The sequence below is a fragment of the Colletotrichum orchidophilum genome (genome assembly GCF_001831195.1).
Source record: "Colletotrichum orchidophilum strain IMI 309357 chromosome Unknown Scaffold_19.1, whole genome shotgun sequence".
Classification (NCBI taxonomy): domain Eukaryota; kingdom Fungi; phylum Ascomycota; class Sordariomycetes; order Glomerellales; family Glomerellaceae; genus Colletotrichum; species Colletotrichum orchidophilum.
Window position 1 is genome coordinate 393,619 of NW_019172975.1, and position 16,823 is coordinate 410,441.

Here is a 16,823-nt window from a genome sequence, read left to right on the forward strand (position 1 = left end):
AATGAGCTTAAGTTTTGCACAGGACAATGTGAGCGCCGAAGGTGTGACTGAGTTTCCAGAGTTGCGCAGCTGCGAGAACGAGGGAGCGGGGCTTGGTGACCTCGGGGATCACATCCGCAAGGATCCAACCCGGTGATAACAATGCGGGCGAAGTCTACGTCCACCAACGGTTGCTTGCGCATCTCGACCAGGGCAGGTGTTTCTGAGACCAATTCTTCGTTTCTTCCCCTCGTGGCGAGTAGGACGTGCTGAGTCACTCAACAGGTGATCGGCTGACGGTACGCGAGCCGATGGCCGGCTCCAGTTCCGATCCACCGGGCTTCGGGATGTCTTCGGAGACTTCTCGTTGTGATGTCGACTGTGGCCGCTCATACAATACACTAACCACCTTACATCGTCTCCGCTCGGGTGCCAACTACTGACGACCAGGAAATGCGTCAAGCAGCGGGCGACTTCAAAGATGACTAATTGCGCTGCAAGCAAACGCAACGAATTCCGACTCCGCCAAATCCTTCTCCACGGATCCTTTGCAGTCGTTTAGAAAGTGAATAGCCCCAGACGGCGGACTTTGGACTACTGAGACTGGTACTCGGCGGAGATGAGAGTAAATCGTGGAAATGGCATCTTTGCGATGGCTTCATAAAGAAAATGATCGCCTACAGCGAGCGACCGTGTCGGACGAGGAAGCTTACTTGGAAGCAATTCAAACCTAATTAACCTACACTCGATTCACCATGCCCTTTTTCCAGCCTCCGGTCACACCCCTCCCCGACAACCTGAATCTCCACGGCCAGACCGCGATAGTGACGGGCGCAACATCGGGAATCGGCCTCGCACTAGCCCGCCAGCTCCTCCTCCTCGGCGCCTCCCCCGTTATCCTCGCCGTCCGGGATGTCCCGAAGGGCGAATCCGTAGGGCGCAACCTCCTCGCGGATCCAGCCGTCCGCTCTCTGCACCCGACCGCCGTTCTCAAAGTCATACATTTGGATGCGGAAGACTATGAGAGTGTCAAGGCTTTTGCACAAGCATTCAAGGCGGACCACCCCCATCTCCACACCGTGATGCTCAACGCCGGCGTCCCCGGGTTCAGGCGCCGTGTCGCTCCTACGGGCCATGAAGGGACCGTGCAGGTGAATTATCTCTCGAATGTGCTTCTCATGCTGGAGCTCCTCCCGCTATTGGAGGCCACGGCGCGCGAGACGGGACGGCCTGGCAGACTTACCTGGACGGGGAGCCGCGCCATCGGACACACGAGCCTGGCGACCAAGTCTCCTCTCGGGCCTGGGGAGTCGATACTGAAGCACCTGGACGCCGAGGCCAACTTCTTCGGCATGTCGCGGTACGCGGATAGCAAGCTGCTTGGGTTTTTGTTCCTGCGGGAGCTGCCTAGGCATTATGGCACCGGGACCGATGAGCACCAGCAACGGGTTATTGTTAACGCTTTCTGTCCCGGGATGGTGGATACGAACTTGAGCGACGTCCTTTCGCAGCCCTTTCGCCTTATCGCCGACGCCGTCAAGGCTGTGAGGGCGAGGAGGCCGGAGAAGGCTGGATGGATTGGGCTTCACGCTGTCGCTGTCGCGGGTGCGGAGACCCATGGGAAGACGCTGGGGGATAAGGAGATTTGGGAGTGAGTTTTTCTTCTTCTTTTTTTCTCAACGTTCTTACCCTGCTGTGCTATGAGAGAAGGAATTTTTCTAACTGACGATGCTACTTAGACCGGAGGGATTTGCGGTTTCGGAAGAGGGTGTGAGGCTCCAGGGTTTGTTGTGGGATGAGACTGTGGATGAGATGAGGAAGGTTACGACTGTGCCTGGTTGGATGGCCAATGCCGAGAGTTGAATAATGTAAAGGCTAGATTGGCTGTTACTGTGAGTGGTATCATGAGATCATGGGGACATGTTACAAAGAGGAAGCGGTGGTGGTGCGACAAATCTTCTTAAATGGACGAGCCTGAGCTGCGATTTTCTTTGCATCTCCAATCAATGTATAGATTTACATCTTTGGTATTGCTCCAAGACTCGCAAACAATGCCATCGTGGAGAAATGCCCACATGCTCTGAACCCTGTCTCGTATTGTTTATCTTAGTGCTGCCTGGGTATCTCGGAAGGACAATGAACACCTCACCGTCCGAACCATCATTTATCAATACGCCCAACCAACGTAACTACTGCGCGGTCACCGCGCGTGAACAGGTGGCGGTGCGGGCGGCAACCCACCCTGGGACTCCGTCATGTAGCTGTGCGATCCTCCATCGCTATCCTCCTCTGACGAATCCGAGCCCCCGCTCACGCCCGCGAAGTGAAGGAAGAGTATCCGGACGAAAAAGCCGGCGCTGACGAGGAGGGGCAGCACCTGAGCCACGTCCGCGACGTTATTCACGTCGGGGATCCTATTCCAGACGACGGCCAGTTCGACGGCTGCAATGAGCGTCGCGGCGACGGCGACGTTGCTTAGCGTCTTCATCTCCTTGATGGCCATGACGTGCATTCTCCTAGACACGAGCGTCGTCAGTTACTGAAGTCCTGCATCCTCAGACAAGAGGCCACCACTCACTTGACTCTCCGCTTCTTCCGCCTCTCCCTCCAAAAGGGCACTTTCCAACCGACCTTGCGCAGGAAGACGACAAGGCAGACGAAGAGAATGACAAAGTACATGATGGCATTGAATGCTACAAACGCCTTGTTGCCCAAGCTCACGCGGCTGAAGAAGAAGCCGTACTGCTCCCCGGAACAGGGGTGCTCCGGCGCGAAGGAGCACCAGTACCATACCGCCAGCGAGGCGATTGCCAGGAGGAGCGTAAAATTGAGCCCCTTGAACGCCGGGCTCGGCGTCTCCTCGGACCAGCGGAAGGGGTCCCAGTAGCGGTTGAAGCACGTCGCCGCCTTCCAGAGGTAGAGCGGGACGAGGGGAAGGTAGATGCCCATCGCCAGCAGGAGGACGATGTAGACGTCGGCTGGTTGCAGCGCGGTGGCCACGGAGAGCTTTATGATGAGGCCGAGGAAGGCTGCTGCGGAGAAGAGGAGGCCGATGAGGCGGATATCGGGCAGGTCTGCCATTCCGAGGTACTCGATGACGATGGCGCCGAACCATTGGATGTAGAATGCGACGCGGATGCCCAGCCCGTAGAGGTCGGGCTCGCCCTGCACCTGGCAGCTCGCCATGGTGGCCTAACAAATGTTGAACGCGCGAAGGAAGAAGGAAACAGAAGGAGAGAGATACCCTCGGTCGAGGGGCGCCGTCACTTCACGACTTCATATACCTCTCCCCCCATGCGCCTTTGCATATATTCCTTGCCTCCATCATGCTCCGCGAGGGGAACCGCATTGCCAACATCGACATGCAACGTGGGATGCTATCAAGAAAGGCAGCTACCAGGGTCAACACCTCAGTCAGATGTGTGTGACGGAGCACATCACCAATGGCTGGACCCCGGAAGGACTGCGTCTTGCAGGGTGATGTGTGCTCTCCTGCCCCACGCTCCCCACGGTGGCTGTGGTCAATACTCGACCATCATCCCCTATGTGGCATCACGATAAACCCCATTGGAGGGGAACGGGATGTCGCAGGGTTGGACGACAGATCTATGTGTCTTCCCTCTATCGCCAGCTGCCTGCAGAAATGCCTCGAAGAAAGGAAGGGAACGGCAGCAGCAGATGCTTAGCTCCCGCTTTGCAGGGTTGGGCCGTCTTGCTGACGCCAAGCGTGTAATTGGTTGATGAGCTGGCCTCGATGCCCGCAGCCGCAACCCGACCATTCGTGGCCTGCTGTGGGTTAGGGCGTCTGTCGACATCTCGCCGTTGGGCTTCGCTTGCGTCTTCTCCTCGCATGCCCCCGACGTGAAATCAAGCGTATCCACCACTTTCAAGACTTCTTGAGAATAGCTCGGGAGTTTCTGAAGGTTGTCTCCTCTTCCATATTCACTCGAGTGAGAGACGGCGGATGTGACGAAAGTAACTACCTCATCTCGCCCAGAGGAGTGTTGTAAGCAGACCGAGGGCACTTCGTGTTCCTGAGCCAGGGGCATCATGCAGCCGTTCGCATTAGCACGTTTTTTCGCATGTGAAAAAATGCCTGAAGCAATACTATGCAGATGGAGAAGCTCTGGCAACAGCATAATCATACTGAGCGAAAGCGACAGCTGGCACTTGGGGTGGGCAGGCGTGAGGGGGAAGCTGTTGAGTGAAGCGGACGTGCAGGGCGGGGGACGGTGGGGCCACTCTGGAGTGCGAAAGGCCGGAGTGGGACCTGGGCCTCCGGTTCTGGAACGGGGCGGCCAGCGGGGACTACTGGCTGAAACCAGATTAGCGCACGGTCTTTGTCAGGTCTTATCTGATTCGTCTTATCGCTTTGCCATGCCGCAGCACCGCTATCAGCCTATCGATAACAAAATTCTTTTTTTTTCTCCCATCCCGCCCTTTGATATTTGCGACCGTACGACCCTCCCCAGAGTCCGATACTTCTCACGGCAATTCTCTTGCGAATCAGTTGTTGCGTCAATCTCCGCTACTACTACCGCAATAATGGCCGCTACAAAACGTTCTCTCGCCGACACCGAGGCTGAGGCCAGTGTCACCAGCAAGAAGCAAAAGAAGGACCTCGCCGCTAGTGGCGATGTCGACAGCGACGAGGCGGCGGAGCTGAAGAAGCAGAAGAAGAAGGAGAAGAAGGAGCGCAAGAAGGAGAAGAAGGAAAAGAAGACCAAGGCTGTTGAGGCCGAGGGATCTGCCACGGAGGAGGCTGCTGCCGAGCCCAAGGAGGAGACCGAGGAGGACAAGGCCGAGAAGAAGAGACTCAAGAAGGAGAAGAAGGAAAAGAAGAGGAGGGAGAAGGAGGCCAAGGGGGCCGAGAGTGCACCTGCAGTGGCTACTACGACCACCGCTTCCACTCCCACGGCCTCAATTCTCGGTGGCTACGAGGAGGCCGCGGCGCTCAAGGCCCTCCCCCAATCGGACCTCGACGCCTTCCTGGCCGCCGAGAACATCACCGTCACCGACCCGATAACGAGCAACGCCGCCCTCCGCTCGATCCTCGAGTTCTCCTACCTCCCCAAGACCGACCTCGTCAAGAAGAACCCCTTTGCCGCCTACAAGAAGCCCACGCCGATCCAGTCCGCCTCCTGGCCCTACACCCTCTCCCGCCGCGACGTCATTGGCGTCGCCGAGACGGGCTCCGGAAAGACCATGGCCTTTGCCCTGCCCCTCGTCGAGGGTATCTCCAAGATCAAGAAGCGCTGCATCAAGGCCGTCGTCGTCTCCCCAACTCGCGAGCTGGCCATGCAGACCCAGGAGCAGATGGAGCACGTGTCCAGCCTGCTCGGCCTCAAGAGCATCTGCATCTATGGCGGCGCCTCCAAGGACGAGCAGCGCAACCTCCTCAACCGCGGCGCCGACGTCATCGTCGCGACGCCCGGTCGCCTCAAGGACTTTATGCAGGACGGCACCATCTCGCTCCAGGACGTCAAGTTTGCCGTCCTCGACGAGGCGGACCGCATGCTGGACAAGGGGTTCGAGGAGGACATCAAGCTCATCCTCGGCGACATGCCGCCGCGCGAGCAGCGCCAGACGGTCATGTTCACGGCCACCTGGCCGGCATCGGTGCGCAAGCTCGCCGAGTCCTTCATGGTCGACCCCGTCAAGGTGACCATTGGCTCGAGCGGCAAGGAGACGGCCAACGGCGCCGTCGAGCTGCAGGCCAACACGCGCATCACGCAGCGCGTCGAGGTCGTGGACCCGCGGGCCAAGGAGCAGAGGCTGCTGCAGATTCTGAAGCAGTGGCAGACGGGCTCCAAGAAGGACGATCGTATTCTGGTGTTCTGCCTGTACAAGAAGGAGGCCACGCGCGTCGAGACGTTTTTGCAGCAGCGCGGTATTCGTGTTGGCGGTATCCACGGTGATTTGCGCCAGGAGCAGCGCACGCGGAGTTTGGAGGCGTTCAAAGCTGGTACTACGCCCGTGCTGGTCGCTACTGATGTTGCTGCTCGTGGTTTGGATATTCCCGAGGTCAAGCTGGTTGTCAACGTGACTGTGAGTTTTGCGATTTATCCGCCCTTCCTCCCCCCTTTTTTCTTTCGAGAACAAAAGCTAATTACCAAAAGTTCCCCTTGACGATTGAGGATTACGTTCACAGAATTGGACGTACTGGCCGTGCTGGCAAGACTGGCGAGGCGATTACCCTGTTTACCGAGCACGACAAGGCGCACTCGGGATCGTGAGTCACCCTGCTTACTGAGACAACCGACGATTGAGATGATGACTAACAAGTTGACCAGGTTGATCAACATCCTCAAGGGCGCCAAGCAGGAGGTTCCCGATGACCTCTTCAAGTTCGGCACGACCGTCAAGAAGAAGGCTCACAGCACCTATGGAGCCTTTTTCAAGGACGTTGACATGACGAAGAAGGCGACCAAGATTACATTTGACTGATTTAATTTCTATCTTTTTGGGAGGATTTCTATATGCTTGGTACTTTCCCTTTATTAAAGGTGTAATCACGCCTATGCAGTTTTTTGTCTGCGGGCCGAGTTGTAACACTGCAGGAGAAATCTGCGTTCGGCAAAGAGTCTGAGGTCATGTTAGATGGAGACACACACTTGGCCAGCGGCGCAAAAGACGGGGCGCGAAAGACCGGGAAAAGACTCACATCAAAAGTACGACGGGAACGGCGGCTAAGCCGATGGCGACGAGGTCCTTGAAAGGGGAGGCAGAAACGCCCGCCGAGGCAACCCCGGCGAATCTCCTAATGAGGTGCGGCGCAGATAGACAGACGATAGAGGTAACGGCGTTAGGCCGCAGCGAAAAGAGATCAAACGGCGTTTCCAACCCTGCAAAGTAAGACTTGGTGAAGGCGAGGCTCCAGACGATGCGGCACAGCATGTTGATGCAGTTGGCATAGACGAGGCCCTGGGCGCCGAGGTCCATGACGCGCATGAAGACGAAGGCGGCCGAGCCAAAGGCGACGGAGAAGGCGCCCATCCAGGCGGATTGGCGGTGGACCTGGGCCTCGGAGGCGACGGAGGCGACAAAGGACTCGGAGACGCCGTTGAGGGCGAGGAGGGGCAGGTAGTAGCAGTACACGGCGAGGACGTCGCCTGCGCCCTCGGCGGCCCAGCGCCGGCCTGCGACGAGGGCGAGGAGCGGGGGCGCGGCGACGGGGCCGATGCTCACGATGATGGAGGAGAGGAGAAGGTAGAATTTAAGGAGGGTGTGGAGGTGCTGGCTTGCCGTGGTTGTCGCTGTTGTGTTGTCCTTGGATGATGGCTTGGTCTTTGCATCCTGTGAGGAGGAGGAGAGGAGACGGCTAAAGTAGCTGCGACTGCTCTCCTCGATGGGCTGGAGGACGAGGCGGGCCAGCAGACCCCCGTAGTTGCTGGCTAGCGCGTAGACGCCCTGGGATTGGGGGGTCGACAGAACGGAGACGAGAAAGGTGTCGCCCTGGGTGAGGACGTGCTTGACGAGGCTCTGGGCCGTCATGCTGGAGGCCAGGCTGACGGTGGGCCGGTAAAAGTAGGAAGCGAGGTAGTCCTCTCCCCCGGCGCCGGCGCCGCCGAGGCTCGTGGGGAGGAGAGAGAAGCCGTCGGCGCGGGCGAGGCGGGAGGCGGACCAGAGGTAGACGAGGAGCAGGCTGGCGCCGTAGGTGAGCTGGCCGACGGCGAAGGGGAGGACGCCGAACTCGACGCCGGCCCTGGAGGCCCAGAAGGCGGTGGCGAAGGTGACTGTGCACCGGAGGAAGGTGGCGACGGACTCGGCGGTGGCGCGGGTGCCGAAGCGCAGGCGGGTCTGCATGAGCACGAAGCAGGGTTCCGAGAGGAGCTCCAGGACGGCGGCGAGGGCGTAGAGACGGAGGGCGAGGGAAAAGTTTGGCGTCTGGGCGGTGGACGCGTCGACGGAGGCGAGGTAGAGCCATCCCAGGCCGACAGTGACGAAGATGCCTAGGAGGATGGCGAGGTAGCCGAGGTTGATCACGGCCTGGCTTTCGCGGCCGACGCGGGTTTTGAGGTTACTGTCGTCATTCGTTTTGCTGCCGCTGCTTGGGGGGGAAGAACCCGCGGAACGGTCCTGGGTTTCCTGGCGCTGGACGGCGACGCGCAGGGATTCTCGGGCGAAGAAGAGCACGGAGAGGTAGTAGACTTCCAGTTGGGTCGAGACGCCGAGAAGGCGGGCGGTCAGGAAGCGGAGGAGGAGCTGGTTTGCGATGAAGGTGACGGCGCGGGAGCCGATTTGGAGGATGATGAGGAGGGAGGCGCCGCGGACGACGGTTTTGCTGGCGTCGGTGTTTGTGTGTACCGGGGCGGACACGGGCACAGGTGGTTCTTTGGAAGCTGCCATTATTTCGTCATCCGGTGAGAGAGTGAGTGAGTGGATTGAAGTTGGATCGGCGGCTCCGGGAGTATGTCGGGGGTGTGACCTCGGACGGGGGTGCGGTGCGGTGCAGTGCGGTACGGGAGACGTGGTTGAGGCGACGGTGGTTTTTGGGGCCACGGCGTCCCTGAATTAGCGTCTGAGATGAGCCGAAGGTGGTGTGCGGGTGGGGTGGGTGTGCCGGGCCGACGGGGGATCCACAGCGGCGTAAGGCACGTTGCCGGGCACTTCAGGCAGGCAGGCACAAGTACCCGGGCAGGCACCCGGACGGGCAGGCGAACCGCCCGTCTGGGAATCCTTAAAAGTGACGGGAGGACGCACCGTGGTGGAGTTTCATTATGGGCATTTTCTCTCTCGCTTGCTGTCGCATCCAGTGACGCGGTGATTGTTCTGGTTTACTATAGATCCGCTTGGTGGTTCCCTGTGTTCGACTGACAATCTCACTCTCTGGTGCACACACAGGCTATTCCAGTTGCTAAACGATGAGTCTGCCGTGTTCTCCAAATGATAAAGCACAGGTTGCTGCAATCGGTGGCACGGAACGGAACAGTCAGCATAGAGTTAGCATCGAAACGACTTTGGGTTACAGTCGACTTGGACAAGTTTGAGTTTGCAAATATTTCCTTGTTGTGAAAGAACGCGGTTTCGCGTCAGTTTGCACGTCTCGACTCAGGAATGGAGTTGTTCGCGGGGGCATCCCGATTTGAGCAGGTGGCGATCAACTACTTAGTACACAGAAGCCGGACATGGACAACCCTTCCGCATCCTTCCATATTGTGGCCCTGCCTATCGAACAAACGCCATCCTAGTAACAATACATTCGAGTCGTCGCTGAAGACCGTCAAAAGACCAGCCAGAGGCTTTGTGTCAAGCGATACTGACTTATTGAGGTGGCTGGTGTTGTGCTGACGCGCTGGCCGTCCAGACGCGGCCGTGTTTGGGCGAGTCTTTCATCACAGGACAGTGGCTAATTCCCAAGTCACCTGTCTACCGTCATTGTGGCAGGGCCAGCCACGTTTTGTTCGCTGCGAGTGAATGTATCTGTACCTACCGTATCTACTATCTATCCCACGTGCCATTCAAGCCAGAGAGATACCTCCAAGGTCAGGTACCTTACTTGGTGCCTCAGTTGGAGGGAGAGACAGATGGAAGAGATGAGTAAGGTACGTACTTAAAGTGCCTGCACCTCGGGCGGGTGGGGCGGTTCCTGGTGTTCCTGGATTGGGGGGTATAGAGTGGGTCACAAAGGATGCGCTACCGAAAATTGGGCCAGATTGGGCAAGGTTCCCTCAGAGTGCGGCCTGCACCTGTGTTTTTGGCTTGACGCGAACGTTTCTTGCAGTCTTTTTTTGGGCAAAGGAAAGATACATGGGAACCACAATGGATTGTGCAGAAACGCCTGTGAAACCAGCCACTCCTTGAGTCTCGTTCAGGTACTTACCTCGTCTATCCCGTCTTCTCAGTCGCCCATCGCATCCTGTTCTCGTCCAACCCCTCGTCTCAACTACCGTCCGACCTAAAATGACTATCCCTACGCCGTCATCTTGTCTCTCCTTTCTTTGGTCTCTGCGTCCTCGAGCAAACCAGACATTCGAACAGATGCCTTTCACCACCCTATATGCGTCTGGCTACCTACCTTCTGCGACACTTTCCGACAATCGCTCTCTTCTTCACCTACGAATACAACCCTCCACCTTCAACCTCTTGGTGATTTCTTTTCTTCAATTTTTTATATGAGCCCAATCTCGGCTCGGACCACATGCTCTCAAAAGAAACTGCAGTCGACCCCCGCTGGTCTGGGTTGCTCCCTGTCGTCCTACGCTGCTGCAGCCTGCTGACCGTCCAGGGCCTGTCTTCAGTGAAGAGTCACCAAGTCACCAGCGACACCCCTGTCCCCCGTCAGAAAGAACCGGTCCAAGTCGCGCCTGGGCGTCCATCGCGATAGCAATCACACCTTGGAGATACAATCCCCTCCTCGCTGCAGGTGGCCTTCAAGAGCCCAATCGCGTCACCGGCCGCCAACTCAACGGCCATACAGAGTGCCAACGATACACACCCGCACCCGCACACACATACGCGCACACACAGTCACAACTCCAACATAAACCGGCCCTCTCTGGCTCGCACAACTCACAAAAAGAGAGACACTCCCACCATATTTCGTCCTTTTACGGATAACCTCGTCCTCCCCGCTCTCGCTCTGCCTGACTAGCTCGACCGGCACCCCGAACCCCGATCCCAACGTCCGTGCCTTCGCCTCTGGGCCCTCAGTATGCTGTCCGCCGGGGCGACGACTCTGCCGCAATAACGATGGCAGAACTCGGGACCCGTACACCTCCGGATCCAGGTGCAGACCCAGACCAGGACGCAGACCTCGACCAGAACAACACAGCATACACGACAGACACTGACTACAACGGCGACTACACCAACACCATTCGCAACCCCGATGACGCCCGACCTCGCGACGCCGATTCCATGGCAGACTTCGTCCAAATTTCCGCTCCCCACCCGGACGAGGGGCCCCGAATGCGATGCTGCTGCGGTCGCCACGATTGTGCTTATTTGAAGCATAGCTGCTCCGTGCTCGAAACCGTCGAAAAGGATGTCCATACCGCCGCTAAGCTGGGCAAGGTGCGTCCTCGCTCTTCCTTTTCTAGCTTTCCCCTTCTCTCCCTCACCCGTCGAAACATTCCAGCCGTGCCGCTCCCCAAGCCCGTGCCAATCTCTCGAGACATTCCAACACCTCATTTCCCGTGATTAACTTCATGATGGGGAGTCCCGGCACCGTTCCAGCCCGCAAACTCTGCTTTCGCGCCCAAAGCTGGAAATCCTGCCAAATGCACCGTCTTTTACCGCTGCACATGTCGCCATGTCGCTGACCTTTCCAATCCAGGCCCTTCTTGCTCGTCATGAGGCATACATGGCCGATGCCGAACGAGATCGCATATCCCTCACGAGTCGCATAGAACAGTTGGAAAACGAAAAGGTGGAACTCCAGGCCGAGAACGCAAGGACCGTCGAAGAGAACCGTAACCTGCTAGACCAGCTCGAGATGCTCAACAACACGGTTCAGGATTCCGATATCCGCATTCAGACCCTCGAGGCTACCCTGCTGTCGTCTCACCAAGCAGTGCGGCGTCTCGAGGGCGCTGCAGCTCGTGCAGCGGAGATGGAGAGGCATATTGCGCTTCTCGAACAAGAGCAGTTGCGGCTACAAAATACCCTAATCACTACCGAATCCGAGGCTCGCTCCGCCATGCAGCGATGGAGGAAGGCTGAGAGGGGCATATCTGACCTTCAGGAGCAGCTGGAGCGTATGGAAACGGAGGCCAAAGAAGAGCGTGAACGCCATGCCGAGGTTCTTGGCCGCGTGGAACGCCAGCGTGAGATGGAAAAAGAACTGAACCTCGCCGCCGGACGCCTCAAGGGAGCTGCCGCCGCCAAGTCGCTCACTGACGGGAAGCCTGCCACCAACGTGGTGTCTCACTTTGTCCGCGATTTGCTGCAGGACAATGCAAATCTGCAGCTGGGCATGGCTGAATTGCGGGAGATGCTTCTCAATTCGAACGACGAAATCCAGGCCATGCGGGACCAGCTCATGTGCCATCAACCCATTGGAGAGGAAGACGCCAGCGCTGCATCGACGTTGCGTGCGGAAATCGGGCCGGAATTAGGGGAAACGATGCAGAACATTTCCCAGCAAGTGCACATCCACCACCATTATCACGTTGCCGAAAAGAACAAGAAGAAGAAGCGCCATAGCCTGAATCCGGCAATCTTCTCCCCCGCCAGCGTCTCGCGATCATCCACCCCTCCGGCCATGTGGCGGCCGGGCCCCGCACCAGTGACCCCCATGGCGTCGCACTCTCACACGGGATCGACGTCGACGGTTTCGGTGCCGCCGTCAAACAGGTGGTCCGTCTTCTCAGAACAGCCCTCAGAGTTTGCACCCTCGTCCGTCCCAAGCTCACCTCAGTCGAACCCTCGTCTTTCCATGTTCGACAGGCCCATGTTGGAGACGGATTTGCCCATGTCTCCAACAACCAGCCTGGATCCTACTTCACCTACCTGGAAGATTTCTCATCACAAGCGCCCTTCAGAGGCATCGATTCGAAGTTTCTCCGTACCCCCAAAGTTCCTGAACTTGGGCTCGCCAGCGCCCCCAGCAGCCGCGACAGTGCACGTGTCTCGGCCCATCTCGTCTACGATTGAAGAGGAAAGGGAGGAGCACCACGGAGAAGAAGTGCCAGGGCTTCTCACGTACACAGAGGATCAACCCGAGACGGAGACGGAGCCGGAGACGGAAAATTCCTTTTCCAAGGATGAAGAGCTGCCGCGGAGGGGCCTGCGCCGTGCCGTCTCCCACGAGTCAATCATGTCGTTGTCGGGAGGGTTGGATATTCACACACTGAAAGTACGACCTAGTCAACTGACCCTTCGTCCATTGGGTGGAGCCGATGCTGTGTTTACGGGAGTCACGGCACGATCGACGATATCCAGAGGAAGCGATCGGCGGAGTGATGCTTTGCTTCGCGATAGTCTGGCTGGGCGACCGATGTCGAGGATGGTATTCACTCCGGTTCGGAGCGCTTCGCCGGCAAGCACGCACTCTCAAGGTTCACAGCATTCGGGGGGACTGGGCCGATGGGTCAGTTGGAGGCCGTGGACTGGCGCGGCAGCAGGTCGAGCAACAACGCCTACGCAGGCACCGCCCACACCGACACCAGCGCAACGAAGCGGAAAGGAAAGGCAGAAGGAGGTTCTTAGACCGACGGGCATCAATCAAGCTGGTGCCATACCCGGTTTCCAAGAGTACTTGGCGGCTCACCAACGTCGCGGTCCTCCGAGCAAGGTGTCGCCTGACCTGGTTGACGTCGCTGCGCTGCGGGAGGTGTTGGAGGAGTGATTATGAAAGGTAGACCGACGTCTGCGTGGCTCGACATGAGCACGGCCTTCAGCATTTCAGCGACAAGCGCGCTTGTTTTTTTTTTCTTTTGTCGAATTTTCTTGGGTATACAAACGAACACGAGTGGCGTTGAGTGAATCTGGGCATAGTTGAGGATGGGAGCTGGAGATACCCCCACTGCTTTACGCCGCGTCTGCATCCGCGTTTCTTTTTTCGATCCGTTTCTTTTGTTACACACAAATTGGCCGGCACGTCATGGTTGAGACTGGGCTGGAGAACGACTGGGCGTTCTGATGAAAGGCGCCAGACCATTTACCAAGAGCTACAATCAGCAGTACAGAATGAAGCATCCTCCTAAATATAATTTCTAGTTATTTTGTATCCAAGGTTTTCTGTGAGGGATTTCTGTGATGATTCGCGACTGGGCTTGAGCAGTGCTAGACAATCATACCTATCTGAGACCTTGACTGGCGGATGTCAGTGAAGGTGGTTGGTTAGGTTGATGCGACTCGGTCTCACACTTTATCTGCCTTGTCCGCATTCCACGGTCAACGTATTGTCCTTGAAGAGTTAAGCCACACCTTGGAATCACCATCACTGTCTTCGCGTCTTGTAATGATGTGTCGCAAGGCCATTCCGATGAGTTTGCCAAATGGTGGCGGAGTAGAGCGTACTGGGTAACCAGCTTGAGTCTTCAAGTCAGGCAAATCTAGGGATACATACAGCGCAACCGGCCAAGCCGCAACGAATGAAAAGGGACAGGCTCATGATTCCAAAATGAAGATGAGAAAGAATGAACACTGGATGCAACGTCTATGAAATCAATTTGCTAACGTCCAGAATCCCCCATGATCAAAACCCAAGGGTAATGAAATTTCTTTATTCATGATCACCATGTCCTGGGTTAAAAGCAAAGCAGAGCAAACCAAACCACCGCCCAATGCCGCAAATCATTTCATTCATCATCAAGGTATCGTGACAGGACTTCCAAAAGAAGCAGAGAGAGACAGAGAGACATAGAGAGAGAGAGGCGTAGACACAACCCTCACTCACTCCGCGCCGGGCCCCGAAGGAGCATGGATGCCGTGGAACCCGATCCCGACGGCAAACCCGCACTCGGCCCTGCCGAGCTCCGTCATGGTTCTGGCGTCGAGGCAGAGCAGGTAACTCGTCTGCGCGGTGCCGTCGAGCACGACGCTGAGGATGACGCCGTCGTCTTCGGCCATTTCTTCCCCGGTCCCGCTGCTGCCGCCGTCGCCGTCACCAGCGGACGAAGCAGAGGAAGACGAAGAGGGAGGCGGCCGGGGAACAAAGATTGGCTCGCCGGGGGTGTGGGCGGTGGGACACTCCCACAGGAGGGCCTCGGCGGTGTCGGCGTCCGTCTTGACGATTGTGTCGAGGAGGGTGCTGAGGCCGCGGTCCGCGAGGCTGTAGACGTAGCGGTGGCGTTTGGTGAGGTGGGCGGGGTTGATTGTGGGGAGTTCGCCTGCGTGCGGGGCCGGGATCGAGACGACGAGTTCGGGTGGTGGGGATGTCGTCGTCTTTGGTTTGGGCGCCGATGTGGTTGCCGGTGAGGGCTTGGGGATCCTGAAGCGGAAGCGTTGGAGGGTTGCGTAGCTGTTCTTGTAGCGCTTGTTGTCGTCTGTCCAGAATGTTTGGGCGGCGGCGTTGCGGTTGAGGAGGACGTCGTAGTAGAGGTTGTAGAGGATGTTGAGGTTCTGGTAGCCTGCGATCTCGCAGTAGACGTCGAGGGCCTCCTCGTTGGGGGTGGTGCTGGTGCCGGTGCTGGTGCCGGTGCCGGTGCCGGTGACGTCGGCCGCCGGCTCCTCAAAGGCGTTTGTGGTGTGGAAGAAGAAGCCTGCGGGGGTGTCAAAGGAGGCGACGACGCCGTGTCCGTGGCGGCGGTCGATAAAGTACCACTTGCACGTGTTGGCCTGGCCAAACGGCACGATGGCGTCGAGGATGTTGCGTTCCCAGGGGACCGAGAGGCCTCTGTAGCCGAGGTGGGACGAGGGGATGCAGAGCACGACAAAGGACTCTGTCAGGAAGAAGCTGTGAATGTAGGCCGGTTTCGCGTCCGGTCCGGCAATGGTGGCGAGGATGTCCGTCTCGCCCGTCGCGAAGCTGGTGCGGAAGACGCGGTAGGTTGGCGTCATGGCGAAGGCGAGGTTGAAGTTGTACAAGTCGCCCGTGACGGGGTCGCGCTGGGCGTGGGCGCAGGACATGGGGCCCGAGAGGGACGGGTGGAGTTTCTCCTGCTTGGCGAGGCCGATGGGCTCGAGGGTGGCCGGGTCGATTTCCATGAGCGGGCTCGAGTCGGTCGAGAGCCAGAGGCTGCGGACGGCGTTGCGGTGGCCGGGACCGGCGGGGCCTTGATCTTTTGCGTCGAGGCCGGGGATGTTTGCATTGACGGCGACGCAGATGTTGGGGGCGGTGCCGCGGGCAAAGACGCCCATGAACTTGCCAAACAGGCCGACGCAGGGGTCGGCTTTTTGGCCAAAGGTGTAGCGGTTCTGGTGGCCTGCGGCCTTGATGGAGGCGACGAGGTCGTCGGACTGCCGTCGGGAGGAGTAGAGCACGCGGGTGCGGCCGCCGGGGGCGTCGGGGGGGAGGATGTCAAACTTGTGCGTCTGGGCGAAGCCGTCGAACCAGTGGGAGACGTAGTAGGTGCCCTTGGGGGTGTCTTTGATCTTGCAGCTGCCCGGGCCGGTTCGGTAGAGGGCGCCGGCGGCCCAGACGGGGATCTGGCCTTGGACGTGGAGCTCAATGGGGCCGCGTTCTTCGGTGAGGCCGTCAAACTGGTGTTTGTTAGCTGCTGTATCGGGGAACCGATAGGTGACTGAGAGACGACGACGAGGGGACTTACGCCTGCTTCGTTTGGCCACTCGTCGTAGGGCGCTCGGAGGCGGTTCTCCTCGAATGTTTGGAGGTCTGCTGCCTCGTCTTGGGCGGTTCGCCTTACGGTTCTTGCTGGGATTTTGGTATTGGCGGACATTGTTATGGAGGAGGAGGTGGCCGTGGTGGTGGTGGAGGTGGCTGTGGTGGTGGCCATTTTGCGAGATTATTGGGACAAAAAGAAACTGAGAGTTGGCGTTTCTGCGGTGCTGGGTCGGCAGCTTGGCGAGTGCCGTCTAAAGGTGAAGTTTAGCAACATTGGCAAAGTGCGTGGAAGAGGGGAATATGATATGAGGTAGGTGTTAGAGAGGTGAGTGTATTCATATATGAATATGAACAAGACACGTCAAGTGGAAGGTGCAAGGCGAGGTACAAACAAGAAAACCGCCACGTGAGCTGGCGGGTAGCCACCTACCTTGCGCTATGGCTGAGCCGGTGGTTGCTAACGACGGATCGGTGCAAGTGGCCGGTGAAGCTCGGTGTGTCAGTGTGGGAGGACGATTGTTGAAGGACCTGGTGGCTCCAAGGTGTGATGAACCGTTATGCAAAAAGAACGACCCTTTGGCCCCCAAGAAGAAGCAAGTATCGTTGGTTGGCAACGTCTAATGACCCTTGTCAGTGAATCGGGACAGGTGGATGGCACGTGGACAAGATGAGA

The 16,823-nt window shown here is 58.0% G+C and overlaps 6 protein-coding genes across 6 annotated transcripts; 3 read left to right on the forward strand and 3 right to left on the reverse strand.

Moving 5' to 3' along the window:
• Positions 1 to 734: 734 nt before the first annotated feature.
• Positions 735 to 1,842, forward strand: CORC01_03274 (uncharacterized protein; the record flags this gene model as incomplete). The annotated part of the gene is made up of 2 exons (XM_022614924.1): positions 735 to 1,630; positions 1,719 to 1,842. The coding sequence occupies 2 exons, from the start codon at positions 735 to 737 to the stop codon at positions 1,840 to 1,842; spliced, it is 1,020 nt and encodes a 339-aa protein (XP_022478660.1).
• Positions 1,843 to 2,179: 337 nt separating this feature from the next.
• On the reverse strand, positions 2,180 to 3,165 carry CORC01_03275 (uncharacterized protein; the record flags this gene model as incomplete). The annotated part of the gene is made up of 2 exons (XM_022614925.1): positions 2,180 to 2,495; positions 2,558 to 3,165. 2 exons carry the CDS (start codon positions 3,163 to 3,165, stop codon positions 2,180 to 2,182), a joined length of 924 nt encoding a protein of 307 aa, XP_022478661.1.
• Positions 3,166 to 4,524: 1,359 nt separating this feature from the next.
• Positions 4,525 to 6,426, forward strand: CORC01_03276 (DEAD/DEAH box helicase; the record flags this gene model as incomplete). The annotated part of the gene is made up of 3 exons (XM_022614926.1): positions 4,525 to 6,027; positions 6,099 to 6,211; positions 6,273 to 6,426. The coding sequence occupies 3 exons, from the start codon at positions 4,525 to 4,527 to the stop codon at positions 6,424 to 6,426; spliced, it is 1,770 nt and encodes a 589-aa protein (XP_022478662.1).
• A 71-nt stretch (positions 6,427 to 6,497) lies between these two features.
• Positions 6,498 to 8,328, reverse strand: CORC01_03277 (uncharacterized protein; the record flags this gene model as incomplete). Its single annotated transcript, XM_022614927.1, has 2 exons — positions 6,498 to 6,564; positions 6,644 to 8,328. 2 exons carry the CDS (start codon positions 8,326 to 8,328, stop codon positions 6,498 to 6,500), a joined length of 1,752 nt encoding a protein of 583 aa, XP_022478663.1.
• Positions 8,329 to 10,671: 2,343 nt separating this feature from the next.
• On the forward strand, positions 10,672 to 13,270 carry CORC01_03278 (uncharacterized protein; the record flags this gene model as incomplete). The annotated part of the gene is made up of 2 exons (XM_022614928.1): positions 10,672 to 10,995; positions 11,258 to 13,270. The coding sequence occupies 2 exons, from the start codon at positions 10,672 to 10,674 to the stop codon at positions 13,268 to 13,270; spliced, it is 2,337 nt and encodes a 778-aa protein (XP_022478664.1).
• A 1,049-nt stretch (positions 13,271 to 14,319) lies between these two features.
• On the reverse strand, positions 14,320 to 16,322 carry CORC01_03279 (carotenoid cleavage dioxygenase 1; the record flags this gene model as incomplete). Its single annotated transcript, XM_022614929.1, has 2 exons — positions 14,320 to 16,068; positions 16,137 to 16,322. 2 exons carry the CDS (start codon positions 16,320 to 16,322, stop codon positions 14,320 to 14,322), a joined length of 1,935 nt encoding a protein of 644 aa, XP_022478665.1.
• Positions 16,323 to 16,823: the final 501 nt, after the last annotated feature.